The 22,584-nt window shown below is 44.4% G+C and overlaps 1 protein-coding gene across 4 annotated transcripts in view; it reads right to left on the bottom strand.

Annotated features, from left to right (window-relative positions):
• Positions 1 to 22,584, bottom strand: part of LOC138199753 (AT-rich interactive domain-containing protein 1B-like) — a 156,160-nt gene that overhangs the window by 87,920 nt on the left and 45,656 nt on the right. For all 4 annotated transcript variants that reach the window (XM_069151930.1, XM_069151932.1, XM_069151934.1 and 1 more), the window contains exon 4: positions 16,424 to 16,528. In XM_069151930.1, coding sequence (XP_069008031.1) covers positions 16,424 to 16,528 — 105 coding nt within the window. The remainder of the gene's footprint in view (positions 1 to 16,423; positions 16,529 to 22,584) is intronic.

The following is a 22,584-nucleotide window of genomic DNA, read 5'->3' as shown; positions in this document are numbered from 1 at the left end:
TGTGGGGAACACATTATCACTTCACAGAGAAAGACCGAGAGCTGTCTGCCTGTTTGTTTACGCCGCTGCGTTCGGACATTTTCTAGCAGCGCCGCCGCTGCCGTCTCACGAGGACGGCGTTTCTCTGCAGGAGGAGGCGGCGGAGAGAGGCGGGAGGGGCGGCAGCAAGAAAACACCGGCGGATAAAGAGACAGAGGTAGAAATCTCTCATTTGTGTTATGCAAAACCAAGAGCAAGCATCAGTCACGGTGAATATTTACATCACATAGCAAAACAATATTTTCATTCGCTGTGTCTCCTTTTGACTTCCTGCACAGCTGGAACTAGTTTATCATATAATCTATTCTGTACAGTTAAAAATAGGTTTCATCTTTGGAAAACTTATAATGAGGGAGATTTAAAAGTTCAAAATATGTTCAACAGATATTATCAGGACGCTTTCTGTTTGCGCTCCAACGTGTTTCCACTGGTTACAGTCACGCATGTTACGCCTGCATGGTCATAAGTTTTGGGCTGACCCTCACAGACACATGATGAAATGTACGTTTCACAGCCTCTCCTGGCTCGGTGGTTGTGAATTATAAGTATAATCGGAGGTTTCTTCTGTTGTTTAATTCTTTCATCATCCTGCTGAGAAATATACGAAGCAGCAAGCCTAGCTTTCAAATGGAGGGGTCGAGCCCCACGGGTCAACTCCATCCTTAAGTAACACTAAAATCCACATTATTAGCACAAAGTTGGAAAACTGTTGTGTAACACACACTAAGGTACAAAAGACAGGAACATTTCTCAAACATCAAACAAGAGGAAAAGGCCACACTGAAAGGCTTCAGAGCATCCGTGTGGCCGCATCATTTTAAGGATTTTTTTTTGTTACGGGGAAGATAACAGGTCAGCAAAACGCTCTTCAAATCTCAGGGGTGAATTTTTTCACCCACATCTCCTTTAATCCTCCTCTCCTACTGCATGCAAATGAATTCAAGTCACATCGCATTGCTCGAGAGCGTTTTGTCTTGTTGTCTCATCTCTTCATTGATCGCTTTGCACTGACCGTGTTAAGTACGGTGATTCATATGTATTGTACTGTTTTAAATGTTGCTCACTAAAGGCTCAGTTGTTGAAATCAGCTGGAAAGTCAAATATTCGGACGTTAGCATATTCTTCATCGAGTTAAAGCCGATCAGTGGGAGAAGTCATAACAGCTCCAGGTACAGTGAACATGGTTCTCAGCCTACAACCTGATGGAGGATCTTTGACATGCATTCGAGGGCTGAGCTGTCAGTGCTGTATGAAGACATACAGTATAATAGCAGAGATCAACACCTGAACAGCAGGTTGTTATTCTCACAAAATATAGATTCTCTGCTGAATTTGAAATAATTCCTTGTTTTGCCGGGGGCCCTCTGGAGCCACATCAATGTCCTGTGGGAGTCCATGAACCACAGAGTGAAAACCATTGGCCTTGTAAACTTCCATTTTAAGACTTAATCCTCCTCCTTTATCCATCCTTCTCTCCTCTCCCTCTTTCTTCATGGTGCAGCCTGCAGGGAGGAAGGCAGGCAGAGAGGAGAGAAATATAGAGCACAGAGGACTGAAGCACTCCAGAAAAAAAGCTATTTGGAGCTGGGCGACCTCGAGGTCAGCTGGCTGGCTTGCTTCCTGGTTAAAGGGGATTGGTGGGAAATGGAGGCATCTCCGATTAGCCAATCACAGCACGCCGAGCAGAAATCAATGAGGTTCCACGGAAAATGTCAGCCGGGACTGACCTTTTTGGAGACTATAGCCTCCTGAGTCAGAGAGGAGAGTAGGAGGAGAGGGAGGGGGGAGGGAGGAGGAGGAGGAGGAGGACAGGAAATAAGAGGGGATGAGGTCGAAAAGAAAGAAGAGAACAGGATGAAAAGAAACGAGAAATAAAAATGGGATGAGGTAGGAGATGGAAGAAACATGGAAGACTAAAGGTACAAAGGTAATTTTTGTTTAGAGGTACAGAAAGAATGAAGTGCTGAGCTGAATTCTTTTTTTTTGTCATTGGACTTTTCAATCATTTTAAAACTAAGACTATTGTATTTTCATCACATTTTCTTTTGTTCCAAGTGTTTATTTAATCTTATTCTGAGAGCACTTTGTCGAGAAGTGTGAAGTCAAAGACTTGAGAATGTCTTTAAAGACAGACGCTGTAATAAGACGCAGCACCACTCTGGTAATTTCACTATCAAGACAAATGTGGACACCTTTAGTGTAAAGATTCAGGACTCTCCTCTTCTGTCTTTGCCAATCTTTCTTTATTCTAATGTGAAGCTCCTTCCCATAAACGGAGGCAGAATTAAGTTGGCTGAGGAGTTTGAGAGAAAATCATTTCAGAGATGGAAAGAACGAGGGAGGAAGAGAAAGACGAGGTGACCTTTATTGCCTCCTGTCCTTCCTCATCTTAAACCAGCCTCTGAGGAACCAGGAGGGGCGAGTAAGAAAGAGAGAGATGGGGAAACACTCTCCATCTGGCCTGATGAGGATGTGAGTAGTTCTTCTCTTGCAGTCCAAATGTCTCACGTCTCAGTCAGGCTTTTTCTCTCTTTACTTCCTAAGATCTTTAAAACTCGGTGTCTCACATTATTTCATTGCCCCCGTCATCCTCCCAACGTCCTCCGATTTCTTTCCCTCCCTTCCCTCATCCCTCTCTTCTTTCACTCTTTCATCTTTCATTCAGGTCTTGTCAGAAGCTGAGAGTCGAACACGGCGCATGGAAGACATTAATCATGTTTGATTATCCTGTGCAAAAGTCAACTGTAAATATCACATATTGAACACTAATCTGAAACTGTCAATTGCTACCGGCGGATGACCTTTAGGTCAAATGCACCAACAACATCCCCCAGACTCTCGGTGCGGGAATGTATGTGTGCGCACAAATACACAAGCTCAAATTCAAATGCATGCATGCATGCATATACCCCATCAGTGCACACACAGATGTGCAAACAGCATTGAAAACAAGATGAACAAAGAATGTAAATACCAACCCATCCACACACACACACACACACACACACACACACACACGTGCACAAAAAACCCAAAGGCTTCTAAAATAACACAAGTCACAAAATGTGCCACTTCAGCTCAAAGTGGGAAGCAGTAAGTGTCCCTTGATTAACCCCCCCCCCCACACACACACACTTCCCCACTCCACGTGGAAACTGAGCACTGTTCAAGTTTTCCCACCTCTGCTACTCGTTCTGTCCTGAACAGGAACAAGGAGGTGAAATGTCACTGAGGCCCAAATAAAAACTCGTCTTCCCTCTCCACCCTTCTCCTTCCGTCACCTCCTCCTCTCCTGTGTTGACCTTGCCTCACCCTCAGTCTCCCCTCGGTCCCAGGTTGCTTTTAATTGGGAAGCGGGGTGATGGGAGAAGGACGAGTACTCCTCTAAGCCTGGCTGCTCTTTGATGGGTAGTATGATGGGGTGTGCGTGGTGGTGGTGGTGGTGTGGGGGAGGGGGGGATGTTGGAAGAGTGCAGCAGCAGGTCTTTCTCTCTTTTTCCCTCTTTCCATCTCAAACACTGCTGTCATTGCTAACACACACCAGCACACTCGCACACACACACTCTCACACACGCACGCACAAGAAGGCATTTCTCTTTGAACTGAGTGCTGCAGTGTGTTCAAAGCAAAGACGGAGGCAAAAATACGGGGGTGGCGAGGGGAGAGAGAAGGACACTTCAAGGTGAATTTGATTTCCACTTCGTTTTAACCCACACACTCTTTCACACACGCACGCCCACACGCACACGCCAAGCCAGCAAGTAACCACATGCTCGCTGGGTTTTCCTCCAAGCAGCCACTGAAATAAATACATACAGTGACTGACACACTAGAAAGTTCATTCGGGTTTGAGAGTGTTTGTATGTGTGTGTGTGTGTGTGTGTGTGTGTGTGTGTGTGTGTGTGTGTGAGAGAGTGCATGCATTACAATCTATGTCTTATACATATTTATGAATTTTGCTCATAACAGAGGATCACCTTTAAACCTCACCCTACTCCAAACGATCTGTTTGTATATGTGTGCGAGAGTGTGTGTGTGTGTGTGTGTGTGTGTGTGTGTTTACAGAATATGCATATTGAGTGTGTAGGAGCAGAATGAGTCATGCAAAGTTGAACCAAACAGTGCAGATTTCCACATTCGCTGGACAAAACATCACAACAATACGTTTGGAGCAACCGTTGCACGACAGAATGCTGTAACTCTGTGTGTGTGTGTGTGTGTGTGTGTGTGTGTGTGTGTGTGTGCGTGTGTGTGTGTGTGTGTGTTCCAACTGTGTCCAACCAATTAAAACAATCAAGTCAAGTGCAATGCACCCACCGTGCTGCATATTGATAAGGCTGGGAGTACAACATGGAGACTGAGGCCACCGTGTCAAACTCCTCTGATCCCTGCGTGCACTTCTACCACCGACGCCAACCAACACCACGGCGTAAACACTTTACACCACTCAGCTCCACCACGTCCACACACACACAGGTTAGATGCAAACACTGGCTTGACAGTATGACAAATATTGCCTTCCATCTAGAACGAATGAGATAATGACAAGAAAAAAAAAAAAAAGAATCAGCGGCTCATTAGAAAGATAAAAACCTCCCGAAGCCCCGAGGGTGAAGGAGAAGGGGGTGGAAACAAGAAATGAAAAAGAAGAGAGAAAAAAATTACTTGAGAGACGACAAATCATAACAGCTGTAACTCAATTCAGAGGCCCTGCTCAAGATGGCTTTCTTCATCTCTTTCACTCTCTCTCTTCATCTTTTTCTCTCTGCCTCTCTCCTCATCTTGGCCTCTTGGTAATTTTTTCCCACCAACCAATAAGCCATTATGTGGCAGTAATATGGTTGCTAATGGATGCACCAACCTGGGAGGAAGCACACGGCACGCCATTAGCCCAAACGCTATGCAAAGCTATTACAAGACTTTTTTTCAAAATGACTCACACTGAGTGTTTGTGTGTTGGTCTGTGTGTCTGAGCAGGACTAATCCTCCAGTGATTCCACTGATGACTTTACTATTCGGTTGGATAAATCAACCTTTGTCTCTTGGTCAATGGTGGAAAAAGTACTCAGATCCTTTTCAAATCCCGCAGGTGAGAACATGTACGATGCTGTGAACAAACAGCATCCATGAAAAGCAATGTAATCCTGTATTTAAAATGTTAAAAGTAGAACATTGGCAGCAAAAGAAAAAGTAAAAGTACTTTTTTTTTTTTTTTTTTTAAATCTTGGATGGTCTCTTTCAGAGTCACTTCACATGTTATTAGATTATTACTGATGGATTCCTGCTGGTGAGCAGCATTTTAAGGTTCTAATATTATAATGTTTGACTTTAATCCAGAATACGGAGTAGAAAGAGTAAATTAGAGATGGACAGAATAAAGACAGGAGACACATGGTTTAATCTGAGAAAGCAAAAGTCAAAGTGGATTTCTTTCAAGTAACGTAAATTATTAACATTTAGTTTACATAATGTATGTCAAGTAATTTATGAGGTATTCTATTCTAAGCCAAACCGTGATCTTTTTCTAATCCTAACCACATTGGTTTTGGCGTCTCGTGTATGAATTAGACACCAAAAGGAAAACACCAGCAGTCCGTGACAAACCAGCAGTATTTGAACGTTTTGCCATTTTGCATGCAGAATCTAAATCTGCACGTAACCGACACCGTTTAGTTTTAATCAGTGTGTTTATATTACCAACCAATCACACGATTGTGTTTGAGGAGTGCCGTGAGTAGCAATAAACCCAGAGAATTATCACTCGACTCTGGAGTTCCCCTAAGTTCTACACAACTTTATTGCATCTTTCATTTTTAATCCTTCAGCTAAAATAAATCTGGCAAAGAGGCGAACATTAAGCTATCTGCCAAACACCGAACAACACACAGACAAAGCAAATGACCACAAAGTTATTACGCTGCAGCATTTAGCAGCTAAAGAGTCGGATATTTACATCTGGACGTAGTTAACACCAAACACAGCTAACCCAAGAGTGAGCTGTAAACTCACATCTTTTACAGAAACACCACTTCTGTTTGCTAACAAGTGTTCGATATCAAATGAAACATGATAACATGTCAATGACGTTTTGTTTCTGCCACCCGAAGAACAATCTGATACTGGAAACTGAAAAAAGATATTTCTGGAAGTAGATCCTGATCCAATGATCCATGCAGACAGCAGGTTCCACAGGAAACATGGCCGTCTTTACTCAGTCGCAGTGATACACTAATAAAAGGGGTTCACACCTGATTTAACAAAAACTCATATAAACCAGTTGCCTCTGAAAGGTCAGTAGTTATTTGTGTAACGGCTGCTCGATATTTTTCCACCGAGGTTTTTCGAGATATGGACTCAGGGGGACTTAATACATAATGAAATAATGAAAACAATTAAAATGAACTCAGTCCATAGAGACACAACAATTAAAACTTAATAAGAATCAATTATAAGAACCAAACCTTACTCACAACAAGCAGATATATTTCCAAGAATGAGAGCTCATAAAGAATCCATTAAAAACAAGATGTTTTCTCTGAACACAAGGGATATTGTTTCTTAATTTCCAGTGTGGCACATTCGTCTAGAGATGGGTGTTTTTTTTTCTTCTTCTTCAGCAAAAGCATAGATATGCACGCACCGAGCGTTGGCAGAGTGAATCTTGCTGCCTCTTGGAGGTCACAGGTTGCTGCTTTGTGCAGAGAGCCCAGTCACACTCTCAGAGAGAAAGCGAGAGAGAGAGAGGATTTGTTTAATCGTTCGGCCAACTCTGGCAGATGGTCGGACGCAGAGCGACTGGGAAAAGATGGGCCATCGGTGACCCTCGTGGTGTGTGTCTTTGTGTGTGTGCTTATGCATGTACAACAGTGTTACAAAAGCAAACGTTACACAAGTATTGTTTCAGTCCCAGCGTAGCCCACTGCCAAGCCCTGACAGTAATAGGCTGGCAGGACAGTAATCAGCAGAAGTGGACCGAACAAAAGGCATCAGTCAGGGCTGAATTCCTCGAGGAAAAAAACCCGAGACACTTCAGTGCTTCCGCCGGTTCCCTCTTTACTTCCTAGTCAAAGGCTCTTCTCCCCACCGCCATCTTTCTCTCCCATTCTGTCTCTTTGGTCTTCCCACACCTTCCAAACACCAAAGCTCTTTTTCTTATCTCTCCATGCTGTTTCTGTCTTTCCTCCCAACCTCACTTTTATCCATTTTCCATCCATTATTGTCGTAAACTTGTCCAAAAATAAGACGGGCTCACACACGCTCTCACCCACATTCAGGCACATGCATGCAGGAATAAAGAATAAACAGTCACACCTTAGCTATCATGCACATACTGCTGGGACTAACACCTCGCAACACAAGCAATTAACACACTGTTGAACTGGCCTTGACATGAGCGGAGAGCTCAATTACATACACACAGAGCAAAAGATCATGCACACACACACATATGCATGCACAGGGGCGCAAACAAATATAAAGCACTTTGACACAAACACACACACACACACAAATACATAAACACACACTCTCTGGCGGGCGTCCAGACTGAGTCTCGTTGCTTGTGTCTATAAAGCCCTGAGCACCATATCGACAACTGTAATAACTGGCTGGCAGGAGAGCTCAGATTACAGCAGCAATCATAGGCCCTGAACACACACACACACACACACACACACACACACGAAGACACACACACACACACACACACACACACACACACACACACACACACACACACACACACACACACACACACACGAAGACACACACCTGAAGACACACAAAGACACATCTTCTATCTGTCCAAAAACCTGTTTCTTTTCATCACCAATAGAGGTACACACACATCTTCGGGTCCATCCGGAGCTTGTGAAGTGGTGATGTCGTAGCGGTGGAGAGCAATCACTGACAATGTGTCCAAGGTCTACTGTTGGAGGAGTATCACTGAAGCAAGTACACACTCAGTCTATAATATGTGGTTTGAAAATATTTGAGATTTAAAAAAAAAAATTACTCACTATTGTTTTTTTTACAGAACTGCAGTTAAAAAACCCGTTTAATGCTGACTCTGCTGAAACTAGTGACAGATGAGTGTTTTTGCTGCCTTCATAAACCGACATGCCACAAAACCAAACAGCAAAAAGTTCTCCAGAGAAAATGTGAGCAAGGAGGCAACCAAGTCAGTAAACCAGACACTACGTCCGTCCGTCAGTCAGTCAGTCAGTCAGTCAGTCAGCCACCAAGCGTCCATAGAACAGCAGCCAAGGCCATCGCTGGAAGATGAAAGTGGGCTATATTGGAGGGGAGAGAGCAGACTGAGATTGGAGTCAGAAGTGTATGGGGGGGGGGGGGGGGACCACATGGACTACATTTTCTCCCCTTTATTCTCCACATTCTTCGTGATCATCTTGTTCTCCTTCTCTTCTGTTACAACCCTTCCTTAATCTCACCCATCTCTCTCTCTACCTCCTTCCATCCCCCCCCCTCCCCCCGACTAAGAAGAAGCAATTTGCAGCAGCAATCCGTCGCTAATTCTCGCTCAGCGTTCATGAAAAATGTAAAGCAGGACTGTAGGGAGATGCAGATTGGTGCTCGGCCCTCAGCAAGAGCCCGGCTCCGCATTAATGCTACTTTATTTTCACCCTCTTCATCCCTCCATCATCTTACAGTACCGTCCCTCCGTCCCTCTGTCCGTCTGTCCCTCTGTCTATCAATGCTTTTTTTTTTTTTCCTTCGCTCTTTCTGAGTCTGATAAAACAAAAGCAATAAATATTGCAGGACTCAGTTAGCAGCTTAAACAACCAAACACTGCTATCTGCGATCTGAACAACTCTACATGTGCGTGTGCTTGAGTGTGTTTGCATGTGCGTTTGCCTGTGAGCTCAGTGTGCAGCCGGCTAAACCGTCTCCAAGATAATAACAGGAAAAAAACTTTATCTTAATCTTTAAAAGGCGCAACATGGAGTTTGAATCCAGCTGTGAAATGGGTCGTGTGTGTGTGTGTGTGTGTGTGTGCGTCTTAGCATGATTTCACAGATGTGTGTGTGTGTGTGTGTGTGTGTGTGTGGGGGGGGGGGGGGTGTTTAAAGTACACGTATCTTATGAGAGTAGATTAATAACAGCACTGTAATGCCATCAGGACTAGTCACAGTGTGGATCATGCATAATAAACCTCCCAAGGAGTTTACATACACACACACCTCCCTGTCACTATAGCAACGCTGGAAATGCCGCTGCCCCTAACTTCAAAGTCAGATGTAATTTCAGCCTCCCAGCAGCCAGAGGGAGCCATGGTGATGACAGAGTATTCCTCCCTGATGGCTCCTTCCTCCTTCCCTCCCTCCCCTTCACTTCTTTCACTTGTCTTCTCCCCCATTCCTCAGCTGGCTCCTTCCTTCCTCCCCCCGCTGCCTGGCTAGCCTGCTGGGAGTCCAAGCATCCAGGACCAGACGTAAAAATAAACCTAGAAATGTTAGAAGTGGATAGGGAGTGGAAGAGGAAGGGGAGTGTAAAGGCGAAGCTAAAGACGAGAGGAAGGAGGGAAAGTGGGAAGGAAATAAGGAGGAAAAGGAAGGAGGGACATCTTGTGTTTTACTTGTTCTTTCTTAGTACAACTACATTTTCTTTTTCCAGCTCTCCCGTTCTTTGTTTTTCTCCGCTACACCCAAAAGAATGAACATGAGCTATAGAAAAGGTGGACTGTGAAAAAAAAAAAAAAAACACGACCAGCTGCAGCAAATGTCACTCAACTTCAAACATTTGTTATTTCGGTCCACATTATTATCCACTGAGGAAGAGAAATCCTTCCAGATTTATATACTGAATATAATTTGACAGAAGAAAGTTCCCACGTCCAAACTGTTAATGAAAATGAAATGGATGTTTCCAATCTTCGGTTCAGATTGGCTCAATAACATTTGAAGTCATTTTAACAGCTAATTTAAATATTAATGTGGTAACAGAAAATCACCATTTGTAATGGAAGGCTTTGTGCCAGAAGGGTGTATCCGGCATTAACGGCTGCTGAAAATGAAATCTATATATCAAGTGTTCACTTGAGGAGATATATTTGGTGTTCTGACATCTATGTGAAAGAGTGTTTTATCCAAAGAAAATCGGGAACCGAGGTGACGACGAGCCCAGATCTTAACTTCACATTTTAAGAACAACACCAGATACAACACCTAAAAAGGACAAGTCAGACGAGTGGAGCACGCAGTGTGTCATGTTCACTTACTGTGTACATTCAACATCCTGATGCAGCAGCCTCTACTTTCACACACTGTCACATTGTCCACCGCCGCGGTGGAACGGGAAGGACAGTTAGGAAGGTGTTAATGCATGTTTCCAGTCCACAACAACAAAGGAAAGAAACTCCCAACTACACCCACATACGGAGATGCTTCTCCCACCGTGAGCTCCAGATGTTAACGGATAAACATACAAATTCATTCAACTCACACAAAGTCACTCACTTCCCATTTACATCGTGTTTATACAGAATCCTGCTCGTCACCATAATACAGATCAGTGGTGTGTGCATGCGGCCGTATTAATGGAAACCAACAGCGATGAGCTGCCACTCCTTCTCTGCCCTCTTTTGTCCTGAATTTAAACTAGTCTTCCAAATCTGTCCGAAGAAATAAGCTTTGACAGAAGACATCAGCCAGACTCGTGGATCCGACGGGCTGAGGATTAAAAAAGAAAAAGATGCAGAAGGGGGAACATTTCTCTCCTTCTAGGGTCAGTCCTCGCTCACTTTCCTCCCCCTCCTCCCTTATCTCCCCCTCTGCCTCTCCTCCTCTGTAGGAGAGGCTGATGGAGAGGCGCCAGTGGAGCCGGACTGCTGTTTTCTTAACCAAGTTCATCCCTCTCCATTTCCCTCTCACTCTGAAATCATAAAGCCTCACACACTGGGAGTGTACATGTGTGTGAGCATGGAGGTAGGTGAGTGTGTGACACACACACACACACACACACACACACACACACACACACAGGTTTACTATCTGCCCTTTGCTCTGCTGTGCAGGGCTTCAGCCAGACCAGCCTGTCAAGGGTGGATGGGTATAAACATGGCCTCCTCTGCAGCTGATGCCCCCCTCCCGTCTCCTCTCCCCCTACCTCCCCCCTCTCAGAACCACTGCTGCTCAGCCTTGTGTTACCAGTTTGCTCTAACAACCTGCACTGGCCAACATAGTTCCTGGTAGGTAGAACAGTATGTAGCCATCAAATTTATCCATAAGATACAACTGAAATCCTGCAGGCAAAAAAAAGAAAAAAGAAAGAGAAACAACCTTCATTGATCCCTGTTGAGAAATTCTCTTTTGGTGCAACTGTCCTGTGCAGGGGTTGAGAGTGCAGTCAGCTGCTGAGGAGCGCTCGAAGGGATTTCGGTGTCCTGCTAAAGGACACTTCAGAAGTTCAGCTCCTTGACAACGAGGAGGTTTGAACTTACATGCTGCGGGTTGACAGGAGTCATCGTTTCAAACCTGACTCGGAGCACTGGAGACAAAAATGTATAGCGCTTACCTGATTTCAACCCTTTATCTGTATTTTAAAGTAGCTACAAATAACTGTAAACACAACTTCTGAATGAGAATAGAATATGTCTATTAATCAGATTTTATTGCATCTGTTATTGTGAATTATCTCAGAAATTTTCCCACAGATCAATTCTACTTCCTGTTAATCGGTGTTTTTAAGCTGTAGGGGAACAAATGGTAAACCCCGGAATAAACACATGTTCCCGGCTCTTGGGGATCAAAAAATACTATGCGTGTACATGAAACTGTGTGTGCGCACTAAATGATTCATGAGGAGCAAACGAAAACAGGCCAGCATACAAGCGGAAAAATAGCCTGTCTGCATTTTAGATGAAGGCAGGGTCCTCCGACTCGCTGTGTCATGATATCTGGGTCTGCGGTGAAAAAGGGTAGAGGTGAAAACGTGGATTTTGTGTGTGTGTGTGTGTGTGTGTGTGTGTGTGTGTGCGCGCAGTAGTGCTACCCAATGCTATGGTAAATTCTGAAATCCTGTGGGGTACCTATGGACTACCAACACAAAGTGCCATTGAATGAATCCCTTGTACTCATATTAGATGTACAGGTTTAAGACGGACATGACCATGATCCCCCCCCCCCCTCCTTTCCTATTTACTGCAGGGTGTGAAACCGGCTTCAGATCGGCTGTCCTATTCTCAGAGCTGCTATGTGCTCACAGCAGTGGCAGAGAGCTGCTGGGGCCTTCAGTGCTGCAACTGTGCTAAGAATAGGCAGCAGGGTCCAGAGACCCCCCCCCCCCCACACACCCTTCACATGGTGCAAAAATATATTCGAAGTATTTATCACACAAACCAGTAGATAGGCAGGACGTTCCGACATTAAATACAGTCGATAACTGCTTTACCAACATATGTCGATATTTTAGTGTTTTTATTGTGAGTTTTCTAAACTGTATATCCAAACCATGTTGTGATGTATTTTTCCTCCTCCCTCTCCGCACCCCCCATCACTCTGTTCCTTTCCTCCTCCCTTGTATTTCCTTTGCTTCCTTTTCTCTTCGCCTCGCCCCCCCGTGTGCACTAATGTGGAGGCTGAATCTAACCCTGCTGGATGACATTACTCTGTGCTGCCTGCTGGCCTGTCTGCCTGCCTGGGGACTCTAAAATAAAACACAGCAGTAGGGAGAGCCAGAGTGGGAGCACATACTGTATAGGCAGCCTGACTGACATGCTCTGATAGAGCACACACACACACACACACACACACACACACACACACACACACACACACACACACACACACACACACACACACGGTGTGTGAAAACGGCTCACTAAGGACAGAATGTGCATCAAAGTATGTGCTGAATGTGTGTTTGCGAGCAAAGAGGTGTGTGTGTGTGTGTGTGTGTGTGTGTGTGTGTGTGTGTGTGTGTGTGTGTGTGTGTGCGTGTGTGTGTGTGTGGTTGTACTGAGGTGGGGAGGGGGTGCAGGCTGCTCCAGCTGTGCCCTGTCAATCATTCATGACCTAACACTCGGAAAAACAGAGGAGGGCAAGGTGGACAGGAGTGAGAGGGAAGAGGCAGAGAGATAGTGTTTCTGAATTTTCTCTTTTGTATGATGGAAAATAAGTCAAGAAGGGGCAAATGAGAACTGAAAGACTTACAAGAATGTGTTTGTTTGTCTGTCTGCCTATGTGTGTGTGTGTGTGTGTGTGTGTGTGTGTGTGTGTGTGTGTCTGTGCACGTGAATAACACACCACTGCCGGGACCCCATAGCCTGAATACAACATCCCTCACCCTGAACAAGTGACAAAAAGATAACCACGTTTCACTTCATCGCTTCACGCCCTCTCTCTCTCTCTCTCTCTTTCTCTCATCCAGCTCTTCACCCCTTCTCCCCCGCTCCCTCACCTCACCCTCCCACCCTCAGCTCTCACTCTGTCTTTCCACATGGCTGGCCATCCTCTCCCATGTCCCAGAGGATGGGAGGCTGTGCAGCAGCTTGGCAGGCTGTCAGGGGAACGCCGGAGAGCAGGGAACATGTAGTGACTGGAACGGGGGTGGTGGAGGGTTGGGGTGGAGGCCAGTGGTGGGTATGAAAACCCTGACTCCTCACCTTACTGTGGCCCTGGATCAGCGGGTCTGTCTTAGCAACGGTCGGCAAAACATGGAGAGAGAAAGAAAGAGCTCTCACTCCCCTTTTTGTTTTTTTTCCCACATACAGAAAAACATCAGTGGAAGTAATAAGGCAGCAGATGAAATGCTGTTTGGTGCCAATCATGAAGTCAGCAACCAACATGTCACAGTTTATTGACCAGTAATTGACACACACACACACACACACACACACACACACACACACACACACACACACACACACACACACACACACACACACACACACAGTCAGGGTCCTTTAGAAAATGACAACACTCAATCCAAACAGTGAAGTCTCACGTATCTCATGGGACAAACGACCAGAACTGTTGGCGACAGATTTTGCTCAAATTTACAGCTTAGGGAGAGAAAATAAATGAATGTCACTGCCATGTTGTTCATCTTCGATCTGTCAAAGATCGGCCAAAGTGAGCTGTGATAGGCTGCAGCCCCCCGTGACCCTGTTCAGGATACAGCGGGTATAGATGACGGATGGATGGATGTGATTTACCTTCTCGAAACACAATCTTTTGCTTTGCTCTGACACCTGATTGTCAAAACCGACAAAACCAGCGACCATCTGAAGAGGCTGAATACTGCCAGAAGAATACTGTAGTTGGAGACCTAAGGCCAGCGTTAGCCCAACAGACCGAAATGTAAAAAAACATTCAATCAAAGCGAAATAAAGGAAAAACAATGGAAATCCCGCATTAATTTTTTGCCGTCATATAATGGAAATGTACATAAATGATCGACGCTCGCAGCAAGGCTAATGCGATGCTAACAAACGAGCGGTGGCTGCTCAGTTTGTTTTTGATCAACAGCAGCATGAACAATACAGATCGTGTACACTGGCATCCAACCCAAGGCGTGCTGCATCTCCAATGCATTACATTTTAAACGACCCAAGGGGCAGTGTGACTTGCATTTGTGATAAGTTACTAAAGCGCTTTTCCCTTTGGTCGTGCCTTCAAAAATCCCGCCACATCACACAGCCGACTCGTCCCAAAACAACAACATGACACTTTGCCGACCCGCGCTCCCTCCCTCCTGACAGAGAGGAAGAGGAAAAGAACGACGACAGCAGCTTTAGATCTGACATCAAACGCCGGCGAGAGAGTGAAAAAGAGAGAGAGGGAATTTATATATATAAAAAAAAAAAGGTTACATCTCTGCCGTGACAGCTCGCTGGAAGAAGCTGGCAAACGCCGAGCGATTTCTCTCTCCTTCTCCCATTCCCCTTCTATCGACCCATCTCTGCCTCTCTCTGTCTCTCTCTCTCATCAAAACTTGCCGCCGATTAGGATCTCGGCGAGCCGTGCGCTTCGGATGGGAAGTGAAAACACACGGAGAACCCAAGGGGTAAAACGCCAGGATTAAAGTGGTGAGGGAATACGGGGTGATAGCGGCGGCGGTTCAAATAGATCGGCCCCCGCGACTGCAGTGGCTCCTTGCCTCGGCTTGCTCTCTCGGATTCACACATTGATACATCAAGGCCATTTCTCATTATAGCACGAGAGGGGGAAAAGAAAGCTTTCATGATGCTTCTTTAGAGAGAAACACAGAGGGGGGGGAGGGGGGTAAAGAGTGTGGGAGAGCGAAAATGAAAGAAAAAAGGAGAAATTGCAAGATAAAGCAGATGACATACTATTAGTATGTTATGGAGGAAAAGAGAAAAAAAAAGAGTGTGATTGTGTGAGAAAGAGGAGTGATAGGAATCCCTTGTAAAATGACATAAATCAGGGCTGATTGGAAACAAAGCAAAGTCAACCCTGAGTGTGTGTTGAGCGACTGAGGACGGCCGATGCGAGCAGCCGTATATGGAGAATATTATGGCTTAATTGGAGTTCATTCACTTAATTCAGCTTTTCTTGCCGTTTCTTTCTCCACTCCTGGGGCTGTTCCAAAGTATCTGGTAAAATAAACTGCACACACCTCAAGCACTGCCAATATTTGCGACCATTTGCAAATGTCTATTTATTCTATTCTTGAATGTGCCGAGGAGCTGAGGAGAGAAATGATTAGTTTAGCCAAAAAAGCTCGAACAGCCCACGTCTCTCTCCGCTCGTAGATCAGCCCGGTCTCACCATTTCTTCTCAATTACTCCTACAGCCAGCCTGCTTAACGATTTTCAGCTCCCAAATGCCAAAGAGGCTGTGCATGCGGGTGTGTGCTTGTGAGATAGCGTGTGTGTGTGTGTGTGTGTGTGTGTGTGTGTGTGTGTGTGCGTGTGCGTGTGCGTGGAGGGAATGTCTGTGTCGGTGCATATGCTTTCCTATGCATGTGGGTGTATGTGTGAGTGAGTGTATGGTGCTTAGGCCACGGGATGATACATGTGGCCTTTTTGCCTTCGGCGTGGACGCCAGTCAAAACACAGACATAAGCTCTGAAGCGAGCAGTCAAATCCCACGAGACGTCAGACGGAGGCGGGTCACAGGGTGAGCAGAGCAATCTCATTGGACCAAACGGCTTAAAGCTGCACATTGCGCAAGAAGCTGGAAATACAGTACATGGAAAGAAGGTTTCTTTGTGGTTTGATGATGTGTTTGAATGTGTGTATAAAACAAAAGTCTTTCTGCCTCTTTTTTTTTTCTCACACTGAAAAACCTTTTCAGCAGGTCTATGATATAGTACGTTTTTCTACTGATGCTGTATTCAACTATATGTGTCATATTCACCATTGCTTTGTGCTCCTATGTGAACACAGCTGTCAATCACTTACCGGCAGACTGGAGGGGCGGTCCTGGGAGACACCATCCTCATTGTTGGCCTTCCCAGAATTCCCTGGGGCAGGAGCCCTGATGCTGTAGCTTTCCTGCTGGGCCTCCTAAAAGAGAAAAGGAAAAAGAAAAAGAAAAACACAGTGTCTATAAGAAGGATATAAAATAATGTCTGTATGCATCTATAGCTTGTTTGCTTGAAGAAGACTTTGTAGGTCAACACTGCATAAAAAAAAAAAAAAAAAGATTATTTAAGAGAACTAAAGGACACTGATATCAGAAGTTTAACAAATGCATCGGCTGATTAAAAAAGGAGAAAATCACCATATTTAATGCAGTAAAAAGTGCTCGAGGTAATTACAAATCAGTCTGGTTACGACACGCTGCATCCATGAACAGGTTAAATGTAATAATTTCATGGTTCAGCTGTAAAATACCATGCCTCCAAGACATGTTTGTCACAACTCTTTGATGTACAAATTTGGATCCTTCCAAAAAACAGGATTCTTGCAAAAATGTTCATGTATGTACGTAAAAAAAACAAAACCTTTTTGTTCTAATATTTGCATTAACATTAGTTCGGTTGCTGAGTCTCTGAGCTGAAATCAGAAAGTCCTTTTGGTGCTAAACATTAGTTACAGATTAGGCAACTACACACTCTGCCATGATGACAAGAGTCTGAAAGTGTAAGAGAGAGATGAGGGAACAAATTGGACAGCTGAGTGTGTCTTAGGTTTACAGAGCTGTAATAATAAAGACATCCAGATTCGCAGTTAGATCGAGTCACAACACAAAGAGGCATGTTGCACGAGGAAATACACAGACGCACACTGTAACAGTACACGCAGCCTGAAAAACACCCAAACACGCAACCATTCAACACGACATCACCGCCGATTCATTTCAACCACATCCTGACCCGACCACTCGCTAATCCTCCAAACATACACACGGACAAACACACACTCGGGCCTATTGTTCAATCCAAGTCATTTTCTTTCCCTCTGTAATCACAAGCCTATCTAGTGTAAACCAATTTTCTCCCCATTGTCGGAGGTGTTGCCCTCTCCCTCTCCCTCCCTCTGCATCTCGCCCTTCTTCCCTCTCCCTCCTTCTTTTCATTCACCACGAAGGTCGTTCCTCCATCATGTTAAGCGTCGGCAGCACAATGGCAACTTGTTAAAGAGCTCTGAGTGGAAGGATTAGTGATAACTGATCAGCGAGACGCAGCGAGAGATCACACAACCAGACACAACATACAAAACTACACAGTTGTGTCACACACACACACACACACACACACACACACACACACACACACACACACACACACACACACACAGTCTTCAGGTTTTTACTTTCAAAAGCCATTTTACCCCACAGTTTGATTTCTTATCTGCTGTGTGATTATACTGTAGTAGGTGGGCAATATTCCTGTCAGCAAGGTGATATAATTTTACAGCTGGAGATTATCCTTCACAGCTAGAGGTGTATCATGTGAGAAGTGATCTATTATTAGAGCATTAATGGTGTAATAATTTGTGCATCCAGGCTATGAGGGATGGAGGAATGATAGTCATTTTGTAGTTTCTTTAACAAAATCTGTTATCAAGTTAATTTCTTAAGAATATTTATGCATTACCTGCAAGGTTACTGTCTACAGTTTGTTTTAATAGCTACACGACCACCGACAAGTTAATGTACTCATTCATCCGTTACTAAGAGAAAGTAATGTGATGATGTTAAATGCCCCAGAAAAGTCAGTTCAAATCCAGATTACAGTTATTAGCCAATTAAATCCCTGAAGCACTGACTCAAAAACAATAGAAACATTTTAAATGTCCTAATGTCTCCTGAAAGGACCAGAAAGACGGCATCATGTCCTGCTGCCATGATTTTACATCATTTCTCATTGACACATGGTTCAAAACAGGAAGCAGAGAAAAGAATGAAGTGTTCCAAAATTCAGCAGAATTTTAAGTTTTAATACATTATAAAGTAACTAAAGACGAATCAAAATTTTCCAGTAATTAGAGCTAATTAAAATGATTAAAAAAAATTAAATAAAAAATATATTGATGGGATCAATGATTTACAGCAGATGCCCACTGTTGTGAAGCATGTATTTCATTCTCCTTTTTTAAAAAAAATATTATTTATTTCAGTCTTACACAGTAAATGTAAACAACAAAGCACTAATAATCATTTTGATTAAATCCGTGCAAATAAAACGATTTCACGACAGTCGTTCCTTTGAGGGTCGTAATATGTCTACATGCTGATTTCTTTAGAGATATTTGTGGTAGTTTTAATTAGTGTTTCTGTGTGTGATGACTGCTTTGTGTTGCGACTGTACTGTTGTGTTTTGTGTAATTTGTTCTCGGGTCTCTGTTGTAAAAAGGGATCTTGATCTCAGTTAGACTTCCATAATGAGACATTTTTCATTTAAAAAAATAAACATAATAAATCAGTCAAATAAATATAAGATCGAGTAATAATTGTGACACAACAGCTCTGTTATTCCAATCATAACGTGCAAACGCCCTCCTAACCAGGGAAAACCCTGCAACACCCAAATGTGGTTCAATCACTGCATCACAAATCACCACAGAAGTGGGTGGATGCAAAGAGATGCTTCACAACGGGACCGCAACAGAGAACAGAGGTGCTATTTTAAAAAGAAAGCCATGCTAGTTTCCTTGTCAGAACGCTGGGCGAGCCATGCGTCTGTGTGCACACCCCCCCTGTGTTTATCCACGAGGTGGGGGCCTGGACCATCGCCAAACCTCAGGCTTTTATGGCATGGGCGGAAACCCGACTCAGACACAAATACACCTCTTCAGGTAAATAAAAGCCTGGACGAAGGAGGGAGGAGCGGAAGAATTAGAGAGGAGGAGGAATGTGGTGACGTTCTGATCGGTGGACAGTTCAGCTCCCACAAACGTACACTGAGAGACAGTTGCTCACAGTGAACCGAGAACAGACGAGTGGCTGCTGAACCAAGTACAATATTTACTCAGGCATGAGTCTGTAGTGTGTGTGTGTGTGTGTGCACTTGGGGGGATTTCTGTTTTAAGTGGGTCAAAGTGAGGTTAGCTTCATACTACTGTTTACACTCACATTCTTACATCATTACTATCAACTGTAATATGGACAGAGATGAGGAGGAGGAGGAGGGAGGGCACGGAGAGAGAAATAAGAAGAAGAAATGACAAAAGGGCTTTTGCACCATTAGGTGCTCGGGCCCTAATAAAAAAAGGGAGAATTTTTTTTGAGGGGGGGAGGAGGGGGGAGAAAAGATGGAGAGAAACGACAGTAAAAAAAAAAGAAAAGAAAAGACTAGAAAAAGTGGGAGCGAGAGAACATCAGAGGCAAATGAAGGAGTGCTGCGAGTGCATCCTTTCATTTGAGTTTTTTCCAGTCCATTGTCTCAAAATCCCATTTCCCAGCTAATTTAGAAGCTTCTAAAATACACTCCACTCCATACCTTAAGCCTAAGGCCACAGCTAATCCTGTCTTCTCACTCACACACACACACACACACACACACACACACACACACACACACACACACACACACAGAGAGAGAGCGAGAGAGAGAGCGAGAGAGACACGCTCATTCATCCTCCGTGCTTTTGAATAGACTTCATCTTGGCATAGTAGAAACGAATGAAGGATATTGAAGGCAAGCGTTTGAAGTACATGAGGGAATGCAGGAATCAAACTGTGAGTTAAATGCTATTAGACAGCTGTGTGGAGAGGCAGTGTAATATTAGATTTGATTGAATAGATGACTGCTGAATGTGGTGTAATATATAGAGCCGGAGAGGCTTTATGCGGACGTAAATCAATATTGCGGCACCACCTTAATCCCAGCCACTCAGGAGCGGGAGTCGGGCTGCGAGTGGGAGACGTTCGGAAAGCAGAAACGTGTCACTGTTGCGCGCCGACGATGGTTTCGTAATATGATACTTGCATCTGCTTTCAAAGCTTGAAATTAAATCTTCAGCACTGTTGCATTACATTGTGCTGCTGCTTAGCCCTGCAGGGAAAAACTCTATTTTACACGAAAGGCAGGTCAAAAGTAAGATTATGAAACACCACCCGCAGCAGGTACAATTTTAGTCCTTTAGTGGTCGAGGCCACGTTGGTACCTCAAACAGCAGTCATGATATAAAAACAATTTTACACTTTCTTTTTTTTGGCTCACACCTCATTTAAGAAAGTTGTACTGCGCCTTTTTGGTTGGTTGCACTCCACATTTCCCGACTCTAAATTCAAGCAGGTGAAATGTTGCCTCGCCTTGCTTGTATGAGTTTGATTGCCTGCCTTGGAAAAGAAAAACAAAAAAACCTGGAACATGTTTGATGCCACTACAACCGGAACAAAACTCACAGCCATTAGGTTCAGCTGGTTTTGACTGACATCCGTCTTTTTTTGAAGTGAAGACTTAAACTATGGCATTTTTTTTTTCTTATATATGCTTGACATTTCAATCCTTTGTGCACATTCATTTCCTGCTCTTGCTTTTTTAAACTTTTTCTGCAGATGTCAGACTTGTTGTCGTTCTACATCCCCACAGCAGGAAGTGTCCTGCTTCAATCTGACTGGTTTGCTTTACAATCAGAGTCAAATAAATTAGATCTTTACTGCACTTTTTCTCTCCATCACTCCACCATGTCTCGATTCATCTCCTCTTCTGCCCACCTCGCATCCTTCCCACTCTCTCTCATCTCCTTTTGCTTTATTCATCACGTTTCCTCTTTCCTCGTCACCTTTTCCATCCCACCTCCACTCCTCCATCTCCTTCCCTCACTCCCTCCCCCCTGATTCTCTTCATCAACACCACCTCCACTACTCTCCTCCCTGCATCCCACCCCGTCTCCACCGCTCTTCTCATGACTACCAAATGAATTAGTCATCCCCCTCTTTCCCCCCCCCTGCACCTTGGCAGATGCACATCTCCACAAAATCTGACGCTAATTCCATTAATATTCATTAAAAATTAAGCTTAATTGCGTATCTTTAGGAGAGGCCCATACTCCCGCAAAACACGCTGCCTAGCCATGCACACGCGATGCACACGCCATGCACACGCCATAGACACGCCATGGACACAGTGTGCATTGACCACCTCTTCCTGCCACATCACCCCGAGGACAGGCGGTGTGTTGTCCACGGGGAAGACAAGCCCACGTTCACGTTGAGATGTCAGGATGAGACAGGAATAAGAAACGGAGATTGTTTCCACTGTACTGTTTTTGAATGTCTTTATTTGGGAGTGTATGCCGTGATCTCCGCCAGTAATTACTATTGAAGGCGATATTTGGCTGTTAATGACATGGGGAAAAAAACAACTCACTGGTCTACAGAAAAGAAAAAACAAAACAAAGCAAAACATAACAGATGTACAAAAAGCTTCTACACATCAGGGACGGGAGGTGGGAGGTGGGATGGGGGGGGGGGGGGCAGGACATCCATATTCATCAGACTTGGAGATACGCACACATGCTCACACCAATCAGACTGACTGAACCGTAATTGAAGCAACAATCAGCAGTGAGAGCGAACTAAACCGCGCTTTGAAAAATGTGACAAATCAATGTTTGGCTATGATGTTCTTGCCTTTCATGTTTTCTTGACACTTACATCTTTTGATCCATTTCAGAATATTTGGAAAACATTGCAGTTACATTCAGATTTCTTTTCCACATGCTGTGTGCTGCCGGTGTATTACAGGGCATTCCTACAGCCGTCACTCCAGGACGGACGACGCAGCCTGTTATTATCATCAGGGAACAGGTGACCATTAGAATGGAAATAGCTGTGAATGTGAAGACGCCTGTGTGACTTCCTCCACTGTATAACGGTGAGGGGTGTGTGTGCGTGTGCACGTGTGTGTGTGTGCGTGTGTGTGTGTGTGTGTGTGTGTGTGTCTATCTTAATAGCTCCATTTGTAGCAGGGCCTGTTCTAGTGCTGTGTCCTTCAGATTGGATTCTATCTCAGCAATCCCCCTGACCTTTAGCACAAAGAGACTACAAGAGAGGACCAGCGCGCCGACATAGGACACACACACACACACACACACACACACACACACACACACACACAGGAGTAAGCATTCATTCTTGCCCACAGAAACAGATAAACATATGCAGAAAC

Source organism: Embiotoca jacksoni, unplaced genomic scaffold (assembly GCF_022577435.1).
Source record: "Embiotoca jacksoni isolate LCO1_2020_lvr unplaced genomic scaffold, fEmbJac1.0.p SCAF_18, whole genome shotgun sequence".
Lineage (NCBI taxonomy): Eukaryota > Metazoa > Chordata > Actinopteri > Embiotocidae > Embiotoca > Embiotoca jacksoni.
This window is presented reverse-complemented; position numbering and strand designations above follow the sequence as displayed.